The sequence below is a fragment of the Malurus melanocephalus genome, unplaced genomic scaffold (assembly GCF_030028575.1).
Source record: "Malurus melanocephalus ecotype Western Australia unplaced genomic scaffold, MMel_1.1 scaffold_633, whole genome shotgun sequence".
Taxonomy (NCBI): Eukaryota; Metazoa; Chordata; class Aves; order Passeriformes; family Maluridae; genus Malurus; species Malurus melanocephalus.
Genome location: NW_026623865.1, coordinates 1 through 14,475, shown reverse-complemented (window position 1 = coordinate 14,475; position 14,475 = coordinate 1). Strand labels below are relative to the sequence as shown.

The window sequence follows — 14,475 nt, the reverse complement described above, 5'->3', positions numbered from 1 at the left end:
GTTCATCCATGGATCTGGAGTGTCCCGTGGTCACTGCCGGGTTTATCCATGGATCTGGAGTGTCCCGTGGTCACTGCCGGGTTCATCCATGGATCCGGAGTGTCCCGTGGTCACTGCCGAGCCGGGGCCGAGTGTCCCACCGAGGAGCTGCTGTCCCGTGCCCGGGATGTCGGTCAGTGCACTCGGGACAGGGCGGCTCCAGGCCGGCACTGCGGCTCCCCCGCTGCCCCGTTCCTCGGCCCGCTCCCGGCCGGACACCCCGACAGGCCCTCCGGTGCTGCGGACCCCACCGCGGCCTGGGGGTCGTGTACCGCCCCAGCGGGGCTCCCCGAGCTGCCGCGGCCGCTCCGAGCGGACCGAGCCCTCAGCCCGCCGGTATGGAGCGGACCGAGCCCTCAGGCCCCCCGTACCCCGGTACCGATCCCTCACCCCCCGGTGCCGAGCGGAACGATCCCTCACCCCCGGTACCCGCGCGCACAGCGCCCCCCAGCGGTCCCCGCTCCCCGCTCGCTCATTGGCTCCGTGCCCCCGTGACGTCACCAGGCGGGACATTCCGCACGCGATTCTCGGGGCGGGGCGCGGGTCCCCACCTGCGGGCGGTGATTGGCGCGCGTGGTTCCGACCGCTGATTGGCTGCTGCTCCCGCCCCTTCGCCCTRCGCCGTGAAGTCACTTCCGTTCTTTCCCCGGGTCGCGCCTCACGTGACCGCGGCCGCCGGGGGCGCGTGCCTCCCGCGCGCAGCCAATCGCGGCGCGCCCGACTCCCCCCATTCAAAGCCGGCGGGCGCSCTGGCCAATGGCGAGGCGAGTTCGGCCGCGCTCGCGCTGACGGACGTGCGCGGCGACCAATGGGGCGCGGCGGAGCCCGCGCGGGGCGGGGCGGGTGCGCGCGGCGGTGGCGGCCATGGCGGAGCGGGGCGGCGGCGGCGACGGGGAAGCGGCGGCGGCGGGAGAGCGCTTCGGCACTGACCTCCGGTACCGCGGGCCGGAGCCGGGCTGGGACCGGCCGGCCGGGCGASTTGGGGCGGGGCCGAGTGGGGTCGGGTGGGCCGGCGGGACCTCTCCCGCCTCCATTTGTCGGCCCCGCGTGCGGCGGGTCGGGCCCTGCTCCCGCTCACAGGGCCGGGGCCTCTCCCGCTCCTATGGCCGCGGCCACTCCCGGTCTGGGACCGAGTGCCGGGGGGTCCCCTCGGAGCGCGGCTAGGCTGTGTCTGTTGTCACTCACTTTCTCATAACCTTCGACTTTTTCGAGTCTGAGTCCTGATGCGACCATTTTATTGCACTGCACTCAGTGGTGAGTAAAATTGGCCCCCAGAGTCGCCGAGGAGCTTTTGGTGGTGCTGAAGGCGAAGGTTTTTACTTTTTCTCCGTTCCCGAGCTCCCCTTGCGGAGGCCCGGGCGGCTCAGCGCGGGGACAGCGGGGGTCGGGGCCGGGCCCTGTGGCGGGTCCCACCGCCAGGGACACGGGAGCTCTTGGCAGTCCCTGGGGCTGTAGAACCGACACCACCCCGGGCTCGATCGGCCGCCGAGGCTCAGGACGGACTTACAGACAGCAGTCAGGGGAGGAGATCGTGTTCAGGGAGCTCTGGTAGATAGGAAGGCTGCACTTCCCAATGCCTGCATACCCCATCCCAGCTCTGGTTATCCATTTYCATGAGCAGAAATTCACTACTGAGGATTAATAACCTTGAATTGTGAMGCAGAAGAACATCTTGAAGTAGTTGCACATTTGACTTTACCCACACAATCGTGACCCGTTTTGTACACCTTGTTGGTGTTTATTGGTTTTCCGTGTCGCGGTCACAGCTGATTCTCCTGCTCCAGCAAATGGCAGTGACSGTGTTCCCTGTCSCTCTCTSTCCCCAGGATGGCTCAGCAGCAGGCTCTGCGGTTCCGCGGCCCCGCGCCCCCCCCCAGCGCGGTGTTGCGGGGCCCCCCGCCCCTCCTGCGGCCGCCGCCGCCCTTCGGGATGATGCGGGGCCCCCCTCCGCCTCCCCGGCCCCCCTTCGGCCGCCCCCCCTTCGACCCCAGCATGCCCCCGATGCCTCCTCCAGGGGGGATCCCCCCGCCCATGGGACCTCCGCACCTRCAGGTAAGGAACAGGGACTCTCCTGTGCTGTTGAAATGGGATTTGGGGACTTTTCGTTTGTTTTCACATGTGGAAATGTCCAGTTCTGGACCCCTAATTCAGGAAGGGACTTAAGATGATGGAGCTTATCCAGAGAAGGGCWGTAAAGCTGGTGAAGGGTCTGGAACACAAGTCTGATGAGAGCAGCTGAGGGATCTAGGGAGGCTCAGGGTGGTGCTGGAGTCCCTGCAGGTGTCCAGAAAACGACTGGATGTGACACTTGGTGCTCTGGGTTGGGTGACAGGGTGGGGATTGGGCMCAGGTCTGGGAGCTCTTTTGCAATGTAATTGATTCTGTGATTCTGCAGAAACAGTAMGAGCAAGAACATTAAAATGGGTGAAGAAAACAGGGCAAGATGAGAACACGGGGCTCAGGTGTGGTGTTATACACCACTGCACACCTGTGGTATGCAAATCCCAGCTCCTCAAGGCAGTGCTAAATTGATTGATGGTTTAAGGTCTTTTGTCTACTTTTCAGAGGTCTGGACAGTTTGCAAGGGACACCACCTTTGTGAATGAGAAATTTMYTKTTTTAATTGCCTTGTGCTATTATTYAATTGCTTTGTGTARGTGCATTGCCATYAGGGCAGTGTAAGTGCTGTTTGGGCTGTGGGCAGGCTGAGGAGCTGAATGGTRCCATGTGCTGTAAATAATGGATTAAATCCACTATTGGTAATTATAGTTTGAAGAATCAGCCTGAGTTACTTTGGATCCCTGTCTGCAGGTGTCTCCCTGATTTCTGTGCTTGATTTCCATCCTGACTGTGCTGCTGCYCCAGCTGTCACACTGGTTTGTTGTGCCAGCCCATGATCTCTGCAGCTCCTCAGCAGCACCAGCCGTGGCTGGGTGTCTCAGGCTGTGCCAGGGCTGTGCTCTCCTCCACACTGAGGGTTGGGCTTCGCTCCCTGTGCTGTGGCTGCTGTGAGGGTCAGTGGTCAGAACAGGGAGAGCTGTGCTGGAAACAGGACTCAGGRTGTGCTGGGACCCTGGCTGCACACCTGGCACTGACTGCCCACATGATTTTACTCCTGGTTTGGGGAAAGCAGCAGGTGGAAAGTGAGATTCTCACTGGATTTTTCCTACAGGTTGTAAGRGCAAGAAAAAGGAAGCTCATGGTATGGGAGGTGCACGAGCTGTGGGGGAGGAATAAGGGAGGGAAGACACGCTGCAGTTGTCTTGAGGGCTATTTTGTTTGTCTAAAATGCTGTCCGTGCACTCTAGGCTTCCTTTTTTAGTAGATTTCATGCTAATAATTATTATCAATTTGGTACATGAATTTTAAGARCAGCAGTTTTAGAGGAGAAAGTTGGATCTCGGGGAAGCTCTGGACAGAAGACAGATGCAGACAGATGCCAAGGACATGGCAGCASTGGCAGCTTCCAGGGGTGCAGCAGCTGTTCCAGGGGTGCAGCTCAGGGCCTATGTGTGCCAGACAGGTCAGGATTTCTTATCATGCAATAATGAACATGTAATTTCATATTATTTTATTTAATTGGCATTAGTTAGTGGAAAATTGAGGAGTGTAAAGGATTGTAATTAAGCCCACTGCTCAGCYGTGCTGACAAATTGTACACTTACTTGAAATTTAATTTTTTTAAATATTTCTTTTCTGGGAAGGTAGTTGTGTTTCTGGAGTATTTCCTTTGCAGGTGAGGAGTGTGATCAGTAGCTGTTTGGGAACAGCWCTTCCATTCTTTTTTCTCCTTGCCTTGAGATATTTTCTCCTTTTCAKGAGAGGACTTTTCTTTGACTGYGTTTCTGTTGATGCCACCTTTTTCAGGTGCCTTGATGTTTGCMTCTCGGAAGTGAAGTGATGGCTTCAGCTGTTCTGCCATAGGTGGGGGGTGGCAGGAAGCACATTCCCTGAGCTGGGAGCATTGGATTGGTAGAGAAGCTCCCAAGCCTGGCAGAGTTGTCTTTACTCTGGKGTACTGTCTGTTGGTTCTCTAAGAAAGGAAAACTGCTTGAAATGATATTGTTGTTATCATTATCATCATTATTGTTATTATATGCCTTTAGAGACCACCATTTATGCCTCCTCCCATGGGTAGCATGCCACCACCTCCTGGTATGATGTTCCCTCCAGGAATGCCGCCGGTCTCTGCGCCGGGAACACCAGCAATGCCCCCAGCTGAGGAGATCTGGGTAGAGAACAAAACTCCAGATGGGAAGGTGAGATGGGAGCAGCGGGGCCRGGGGTGGTGCTGCTGTGAGCCCTGAACACATAATCAGTGGTTGGGGTCCCTCTGGCAGAGCTGGGTCACTCTGCCCTCTCTCAGGCAGTGAGCTGTGCTGTGCTGGCTCTCTCCACCACAGGTGTATTTCTACAACGCACGGACACGGGAGTCAGCGTGGAGCAAGCCGGACGGGGTCAAGGTCATCCAGCAGTCAGAGCTGACCCCCATGCTGGCAGCCCAGGCCCAGGCTGTGGGGGCCTCCACCCCCACCACCAGCAGCCCTGCATCTGCAGCCTCTCCATCCACCTCGTCCAGCTCGCAGTCCTCCACCACCTCCACCACCACCACAGCCACCTCCGTGTCCCAGACTAACTCCAGTGAGTACCTGGGGGTGTCACAGGCCTCTTGCTGCTGGGGATGCTGCATGGGGAATTGCTGCAGCCAAGCCTTGGTATCCAAGAGGAAGTTGTTTCAGCATGGAGTGTGAATTAAAGTAGAGTGTTTAGTCCAGGAGAATGTTGCATGCAAACCTCTTTTCCCCCCAGTCTCAAAGAATTCTTCAGGTCTTTGTGTATTTTTCTTCTGCTGTTATTRCATCACCTCAGAGCTATTACACAACTATTTCCTTTTGACTATAGACAGAGCTAAATTGTTTTTAAAGGTGTTTTACGAGAAGTGTTGATCTGAGATTAGGGTTTAGTTGTAGCAATTTGCTCATTTTCTCCATGGGTCTCAGAGCTGCCCGTCTGTGAGCATTGGTTGATTACAGAATAGAGCTGGTTCATTGGTATTGCATTTATTAGCACTATTCTTCTGCCTAAAGCTTCTCAGTTCCTATTTTCTAGAATTTCACAAAGATGAAAAAAATAGTCCTTGGAGCCATTTTTGTTCATTTATGAACTTTTGAGTAATTGCCTGGAGATTACTGCTGCTTCCATGGACTGAGCCTTTGCTTGTAGGGGTTTTCCACCTAAGGAAAGGTGACTGAATTTATGCTGTGAGCACATAATGCATGGCTGTGCACACAGCAGGGTGATTTGCACTGCACTTTGGCACATATGCACTGCCCAGGTGTCTCAAGTGCATCCTGATAGAGGTGTGGGTTATATGCTGTGAGTCTGTTGCGCATGAGTGTGTCAACAGCAAACAGTGAGTGAGCTCACTTCCCATGCCCAGAGATAGGTGTGCAGGGGAAGGAACAGCTCAGAGAGCATCCTGTCTTGTGTGCAGGGCCACAGCCAGGGCACAGCATTGGTGCTGAGCAGGAATCTGGCACTGGGACACTGGGCATTGGAGCTGCACTGGCTCAGATGTGTGTGCTGAGCCAGGCCAGAGTGTGCAGGTGAACTGTTCCAGCTCCCATTGTGGGGTAGAGTTGCATCCTTTGGCGTTCATCTTTTTCCTGTAACAGATTAGACAAGTCAAGCTTAACTCACCATTTAACTTGAACTTCAGAATCTGTGTGTGAAAGGAAGTCAGATTTAGGTAACCCTCTAATCTTGCTTTCATTAAGGCTGGAGGGAGGACACATCATTACAGCAGCAAAGAACTTGTATTGCTCAAAGCATTTTAGGGGCTTTTGTTTAAATTGAAGGGTAACTCGGTGCTGTGTTGAAGAGCTGTGTTGAGCTGCGATCTGTTTAACTGCTGTGCTGATAACACAAGTCAGATGGGAGGTAAATGTTAGCTGCTGACCCAATGTCAGGCTTGGGAGAGCTAATCATGCTTTGGGAACAGCTCTTTATGCGCTTTGTCTGAAGTTAAATTTCCTAATATTGAATGCTGACAATCTGTTCCACTTCTACCTGTTCTACCTGCTAAACTTTTTCTTTGCTTTCAAGAACTGTTACTGTTGGTGTCTGTGCCTAGATGATGACATTTTATAATTTAAAATAATTTTATAACTCTTAGACTTGGCCTGTAAAAAAAATGTGGGACTTCTGGCTGAGCTTCATTCTTGCCTGGTACTGATTTGACTTAGGTCTTACAAATCACATACTGACTGACTGCTCTGTTTCCCTGAATGTGAGGCACTGCTAAGAACTTTTCACCCTTTCTGAAACACTTAACAAAAGATCAGAAGTCTTTTTTTTTAAATATGCTAATACTGGTATGTTATTTGGAATGTTTCTGATAGTGATAGAACGTGCATGGTGTGCCCATTGGAATATGGCTATAAATTGGTGTGGTTTCTTTTTTTTTTTTTTCCCCCTTCTCCTCTGCATCAGATCTTACAGAGTGAGTGTACAAGTTTAAGCAGACTTGTCTCTTGTTCCTGTTAGCCTGTGCTGTGAGACTGGTTGCTCCCAATTAAAACAATTTGAAATTAAACCAGTCACACTGTAAGGATTATAGAACTGAATTCCTGTTGTGTGTTTTCCTGCTGGGAGGCACTGAAGACCAAGAAAGTTCTTGCAGCTCCTGAAGAAGAGTACTTTCCTTTTCCTTGCTTATTTACACATTTTTAATGACATTTTCCTGTTCTGGGCGTGCAGCCCAGCATAGTTTAAAGCAGACTCCTGTTATTCTCATGCTGCTACTATTGCTGTTAAAAGCAGAACCTGTGTTCGTGTAACACAAGGACAGCTTGTTGCCATTGGAAACTTGCTGTAATATTCCCTTTCTGTTTCTCTGAACAGAGAAGAACCTCATTTCAGTCTGTGTTTGTCCTTTGATACACCCTTGCTACTGTTATAAAGACCTGTTAGGTGTAAAGAACGGGACAAATTGAAATTGAAAATTGACTTTCTTTGTAAATATTTAATGTTCCAGAGAAGGCAAAGTATTTTTTGTCCAGGAGTGTCTTCCTGCTGGTTATATCCGAGCATACCTGCTTATATACCGGGAAACAGAGTGCCAGTATGTGTACAGCAATATATCACAGTGTCTAAGATACAAGGTGTTCTTTGTGTTTTTTTATCAGCACCTACCACACAAGACCAGACCCCGAGTTCGGGTGTTTCAGTTGCCACACCATCAGTCAGTGTTTCAACCTCTGCTCCTTCTGCTACACCTGTGCAGACTGTACCCCAGCCAGTCCCACAGACATTGCCTCCTGCAGTTCCTCATGCAGTACCTCAACCAACTGCAGCAATTCCTGCTTTTCCACCAGTAATGGTACCTCCATTTCGTGTCCCCCTTCCTGGCATGCCTATTCCACTTCCAGGTAAATTGGCAAACTGTAATTGTCTTGTCTGCTACATGTCCATGTTGTCAGTTGTTTGCACTCATGTGTCCACTGTGTACAGAAATTGCCTGGATCCTCTCCTCAGAGTATATCTGAAAGAATTCAGGGTTAGCAGACAGACTTTTTAATTAACAAAGAACATACATTTTTTGTATTTCTAGTTCTTTGCTATACTTGGCAGAAAATAACTGCATTTAAACATGTAATGTTTAAATGAGAATATTGACCACTCTATTTTACTAATTGCAATACTGCTTTAATAATTTTTGTATTTACTTCATTTAGACCTTAAGTCTTGTGTGTAAATATTCACTAGAACATGGATGAGCAGTAAGAATTACCATGGAAATCACCACCCCAGTGATGTCAGGGGTTCCCAGTTCTCTTAGACTGCAGCCACTGGGTAGGATGCTGACTGTTGAGGTATGACCTGAGGACCATAATGAGGCATTTAGGGTGCCAGGGTGTTGTTACTCACAGGCTTTAGGTTTAAAGAGCACAGAGAAGGAATATTAGATGGCAGCACACTKCTTCTGGATRTATTATAYTTTCTTAAGTTTTTATGAAATACTTAGATACCTAAGCAAGGAATTTTAGGCTGGCAAAATGTTGGACTCACTGTCTGTAGTTGTTGCAGAGGGCATCCCAGGAGATCACTAATGACACTTAGCACTTACACACCAGATTTTATTTGCAKGRATATGGTTGAGTTCCTGTTGTAGTACRAAAGTGMTGTGTTTCACTGCACAGTGGYACTAAACAAACACCAARAACTGCTGSTCGTGTTGCAGAGGGAGGTTGGAGACTGCAGTTGTATTGGATCCAAGTTAGTTTGGGATTCAAAAAGACAAGCAGCTCTGAGCAGCATCCTTGTGTTTCTGACTTTTTTCAGGCTGAGTGAGGTGAATTCTCTGCTGTCCTAGTGCAGCCACCCAGTGGCTGTGAAGGGAGGCCTTTGCTTCCCATTGAATTGGGTGGGTGAAAAGTAACCTTTCAGAACACTCCTTTGATAAGGGAAATAAGCCTGAAAGCAGTTAAAGTGCTGACTAGAGGAGAGCACCAGCTTTTAGCTGCCTCTGCTTTTAGAATAGTCTTTTAAAATAACTGGTCAAAGCTACTTTGATCTGTATTGGCCTGAAAAAATAATTGCAGTGTAGGACTTGTTATTTTAAACCAGGAAACAAATACTATTCTGAACGTGATACTCCAGGCTGAACAGCAAATGAATAAAAGGGTACAGGGCGAAAGAAGTCTGTATATTAGTGAGCTTTGGAAGAATAATAAAAGGGGTTAATCCTTAAAGGTGGTTAGCAGAATGTTCTGAACTGCCATCCTAACCTTGCCAGCAAGAGATCAGCATGGAATGAAGGGTCCTTACACACTGTGAGGGATATAATCTGTGCAAATGTGACCTGTTGATTAGAATGGGGATGGTTAGAGCAGTGGAGGAGAGTGCCAGTGGGAATGGAGATTCTGGGTGTGTGCCTGGGTTGGGCTCTCAAAACCTTTTGGGAGTAGTGCAGTACAGGAGCAAAGACAGAGCAGGAACATCAATCTCCAGAAACTCATTTTTGAAAATGCCTTTTTTCATAACTTCCCTGGTAAGAAGTGTTGGCTCTGAACAGCTCTCCCTGTGAGCTGGGCCACAGTGGAACCCACAGCATGTCAGAAGAACCCCTGGCAGCAAAGTGCTGCTTCTACTAATGGGTCTGATTTGGCAGTTTGCTTAATTACAGAGAGAAATCTGTTATCTTCCTTCAGCTAATTCTAACTTGTATTGGTTGTGATGCTTTCTAAATACTGTAAAAGAAGAGCAAAACTACATATTTTATTGTAACAAGAAATATAATATATTTTATTGCAACAAGAAACGGAAGAGAAGTCAAATTACTTCAAGACAGTATCAGGTGAAGTCAGAAGGGCTAATGAAGGTTAGACTGTCGATGTTTGGGGCTTTCTGCACCAGGTATGATATCAGCCAGAGGGTTTGAAGTTACAGGTTCAGAACTGAACAATACTGTCAAGTGATTTCAAAGTTAATCTCTGTGTTACACTGTAGTAGGATGGAGCAAGGGAAGAGTTCATTAGTGATATCTCATAATCTCAGATCTTAAAAAGTAAGTCTGCTTTCTCTCAATTCCTACATTTGAAGTCAGTTGTATGTTTGGGAATGACCTTGGCAGTGGAAACAGCTTGGGTGTTTGCTGGGTCTAATCTGTGCTGCAGCATCCCTAACTCCAGCAATCCCACAGATAGTGTTGTTTATACTCACCCACCTTGGAGACATGCTGTAACTTCCTTAACAAAACGAATTTTCAGATCCATTGTCAAGTGCATAACACCACCACCCTTCCAATTTAGACAAACACTTCAATCAGTGCTGCTTGAGTCAATGTTTTTATGTCTCAATTCAATACTTTTAAAAATAAAACTAGTTGCAATTCTCTCATTGAATTTTTTTTTAGAAAACATTACAATTCTGTCTTCTCACAAATTATGTTCAAAAAAATTGGCAGCATTTATGTATGCTTTCCATACTAGATCTCTAATGACCAAACCCAGAAACTACTTTGGTTTTAAACACAGGGGTTTAATTTCACTTTCCACTGGAGCGTTTCCCACCTCAGATGATGAATTGGAACTTTTGAAGGGAAGTGTTTGAGTTTCTGAGTGTCCAGACTGGAGCAGCCAGTTCTACAGTTGCCTTCCATACCCAAAATGGAGGTTTTGGAAATGCGTTCCCCTCTGCCTTGCCTGATTTCCCACTGAATTTTGATCTGATCAAAGAGGATGAGCTGCTTGCCTTTTTGTTCCTTCTTGTGTCATTTCTTACTGAGCTGGAGAGCAGACCAGTGCATGGTGCCACATTTTTGGCTTTTAAAGCATTTTCAGCTCATGCCATTCTTGATAATGGAAAATAAAGAAAATGCCCCTGACCTAGTGCAGCTTTGTGTACCTCTGTCTGCAGCTTAATTGCTCATTTCTTTTACCTCCTTTTTTCCACCTCCAGCCAGTCATGTAATGACCCTCATACCCTCAGCTTTCCCTCTGGGTTGTGCTTGGCTGTCCACCCTGCCTTGCTTTTCTTCTCTGACGAGTTCAGCTCTGTCCTTCTGCCTTCATTCTGCTCTCCAACTGCAGCAGCAGACTGAGAACCACAAAGCCCCTGATCTTCACTGTGCTGCTGCTGTCCATGGGTCTGTCCCAGCAGAGGCTGCCTGTGGAAGCAGCCCCAGTAGTGGGGTATTTTCCTGTGCTGCTGCCCTGCAAGGAAAGCTGCATTCCCCTTTGGATGAACTTAAACCCCTGAGTCTTCACTGAAATACCTCTTTTCTTTTTAATTACATCCCAATAACTTGCTTAACAGCTGGTTTAACATAATCAGAGACTGTTGCTGCAGCTTAAAATTAGTTTTATATTTGATCGGGCATAAAATGTTGAAGCAAAAGTAATTCACATTTTCTTGCCGGGAGGCTTCCTCTCTGCCAACTGCAAATAGCACTCCAAATTGTGGGAGGAAGTCTGTAGCACCCCGTGGTAGCTGACATCCCATGGCAGCTTTCCAACATGCTTCCTATCCGTTTTGCAGGTGTAGCAATGATGCAAATAGTCAGCTGCCCGTATGTAAAGACAGTCGCTACCACCAAGACCGGTAATTTCCAAACCCATCCTAGTTCGTTTTGTCTGTAAGTTGGCATGGTAGTGAATGTGGTTGTTTCTTTTATTTCTTTATTTGCTTCCCCACTTGAATGATTACATATACTTTATTTTCAAAACCAGTATAAATGCAAATATCATTTTTGGTCAGGAGATAACTTTCCCAATTAACTGTTAGTGTCAGCTTATTCTGTACCCAAACTCCCATACAGTTTCCTGTAACCATTGAGTTCTGTAATGACTGTGACTCTCATGCCCATACTTAGTTCCTAGTTTCTTGTGTGGGTTTTTGTTTTCCTGCTCCACATGTGCAGTGGCTGGCTGTGCTCGCATGTTGTGTGCGTGTCTGTGTGTCTGAGTGTGAACTTTTGTATTTCAATTGTGGATTTAAGAATAGTCACTCACTGAGAACACGTTATGGCAATGTGTAATGTATGATTTCCATTATTTAAAATGAGACTTTAGCAATGTTAAAGGCTCAAATTGATGATCTTGTAGTTCCAATCCTATCCAACTGGTTGTTCTAGAACTTGTCATTCCAAATCTGTCTTTACACTCTGTTGGGATGAGTAGAGAGATAATAGTATATTGCAGCATTCTGGCAGTTTTATCTTTGGATATTTACTTGCCATTTGGCTTTAGGATTCAGTTAAATGGTTTCTTTTCCATCAGTTCGCAGTACTGAGCAAACCCAACAATCTGATACTTCAGAATGTTTCATTCTCATCAGGTTTTATCCAAGGCTCTGAATTAATGCCAGTACTGAAAATTTATCAGAATTCTATTCTAAATTCGGTGGCTCAAAGTCAATCTACTCTTGCCTTTTTTAAGAGCAATAGGAGTATCTCTTACAATGACAACAGTGGAATAGACTTTAAATATAATTAAGCAGTGGAGTAGACTTTAAAAAACCCAAATTTTTTGCAACAGTCATCTGATAAAGACTTCTTTAATAAAGAGAGCACTAATTTTGAAATAATAGAGTAAATCTCTAAAAGCTAACAAGGTTTGTGCTCTGCAGAATTACACATTAATTAAAATTAGATAAATTAAAATCTAATTTGCCTGGGAATGGGTGTTACTGATTGCAAAAGACAGGAAGGAAATTTGGTTACAATGCCTTGCTTTCCAGTTTGAAAACAATCCTGTTTATTTCTATGGCTTGAGTATTTGTAAGTGAAGTCAGTAGATGCTAGGTGTTGGTCCCTAGGCCCTGCACTGTCACTGACTGTTTTGTTGCCTTTTTCCCTTTGTCCCTGTGCCAGGAGTGCTGCCAGGCATGGCTCCCCCCATCGTGCCCATGATCCACCCGCAGGTGGCCATCGCCTCCCCTGCCACGCTGGCCGGAGCTGCTGTCTCCGAGTGGACAGAGTACAAAACAGCCGATGGAAAGACTTACTATTACAACAACAGGACCTTGGAGTCCACGTGGGAAAAACCGCAAGAACTGAAAGAAAAAGGTACTTTGGGGTTTTTTTTTTGCTACAGCTTTATACTGAGAGCATGGCTCAGACTATCAGTGGTTGTGTTTGAAAATGCAGTTCTATAGTGGTTTCTTAATAATACTCAGGGAGGCTCCTGTCTCTATTTAGAAAAAATGGAAGAGAAGGTCAAAGAGCCAATTAAAGAGCCCTCGGAGGAGCCTTTACCAATGGAGACAGAAGAGGAAGAGCCAAAAGAAGAACCTATAAAAGAACTGATAAAGGAGGTAAAAGACCTTAAACCCAGCATAGTTTTTGAGGATGCTAAGGGGAATTGAAATAAAAATTAAAGCTTTTATCCTGATTTCTGTGAACTTCAGTGTAGTTCAATAGGCAAAAGCACAGAATGCAATTGCTGGGTTTTGTTGCCACTCCACCCTGTTTACTTCTGAGGTAGTTCTTAGTTTGCTTATTTCTGCTACAGAGGTTATGTCAGGTTTTCACTGTTTCATACTCTGTCTCATTATCAAATAAACTCATTTTAAGGATAAATGAAAATTTATCAGAAAATAAACCCTTGCACCTGTATCCAGGCCTTCCTGAATTGCCAGGATTTGGGCAGCTCTGGGAAGGTGTTTAAGTAAGGTTTTGCTGAAGTCAAAAGTTGAGTAAATGTTTAGAGGTTTTGGAATTGAGATTTTGGAGTAGCAGCTGCTGTTGCAATTCCAGTGCTTCTCATCCATGGCATGGATGAAGTGTCATTGTGGGCTGCATGTCAGCATGGTCTCTGTAAAACAAGTTGGTTACTGGGTAATAAATAATGAGCCAGCTGACATTGCCTGATCCTCTAACTTGTTTCTTTCCTTGAGGAGCCAAAAGAGGAAGAAATGACAGAGGAAGAGAAGGCAGCTCAGAAGGCCAAGCCGGTTGCCACCACCCCTATTCCAGGCACGCCCTGGTAGGTGACCCTGCCATGGCACTGCCAGGGCTGTTGCTGGGGAGTTGGAGCAAGTGTAGTGTGTGAAGAGTGTGTTCTTCCTGTGCTGCTGTGCCCAGTAGTGCCAGGTTCCTGTGGCCAGTGCTGCTCACTGATGCCATTCTCCTGGTGCTCTGTGGGCACCTTGGCCATTCTACAGCAGTGCCTGCAGTCCTGGGGTCTGTTACCAGGCTTCATCTCCTGTCCCAGCCTCTTCCTCGCCACCAATTCCTCCTGATCTGGAATGAAATATTGGCAAAAAAAAATCTTATCCTGTGCCTTGGGGAACAAATAGTTGCAGCTGCTGGCCAAAACAAGCTTTTTTGTTTTTTTTTTTTTAACTTGGCCCAGAAACTGCTCAGGTGCTCAAGGGATGTCATGAGAAAGGTGACTCTTGGTGTAAGATATGTAAATCATCTCAGTGTATTTGCATGACAGAGGTAAAAAGTCTTACTGATGGAAAAGGGATATTGTTTCCATTTTAGCAATTTAGCTATTGCTGGTTTTTGTTAATGTTTAATATTTGAAACTGTCTGCCTTTAAATTGTCTCTGTGGTTCTTTCATTCCATTGCTTAAAAAATTACGGCAAGATTGTTAGGTTGCTTTTTATCATACTTTGTGGGTATTGAAGAGGTGAGGTACATTTTATCCCAAAATCTGATTCCACTATATAAAATGGGTTTCTCTCAGAGAAAAACTGAGCATCCTGGGGCTCCTGAGAAAAAAGCATTTTTTAAATTTAATCTTCAATTTCAAATTTCAATTGCTGTATTTCCAAATCTGGCAGCAGAGAAAAGCAGCAGATCAGGGTCCCAGCTGGGCAGTGGGAATGTCTGGCAGTTGTGCAGTCAGTGTGAGCTGGGTGTGCATGTCACCATGGTGTTCAGTGTATGAACAGTAACGGGTGTGAGTGAAGGTAACCCAGGCTTT

The 14,475-nt window shown here is 47.2% G+C and overlaps 1 protein-coding gene across 1 annotated transcript; it reads left to right on the top strand.

Moving 5' to 3' along the window:
* The first annotated feature begins 887 nt into the window (after positions 1-887).
* Positions 888-13,530, top strand: TCERG1 (transcription elongation regulator 1). Its single transcript, XM_057383448.1, has 8 exons — positions 888-974; positions 1,866-2,091; positions 4,146-4,298; positions 4,443-4,680; positions 7,227-7,469; positions 12,413-12,607; positions 12,740-12,855; positions 13,438-13,530. The coding sequence occupies exons 1-8, from the start codon at positions 904-906 to the stop codon at positions 13,528-13,530; spliced, it is 1,335 nt and encodes a 444-aa protein (XP_057239431.1). The 5' UTR covers positions 888-903.
* The last annotated feature ends 945 nt before the right edge of the window (positions 13,531-14,475 follow it).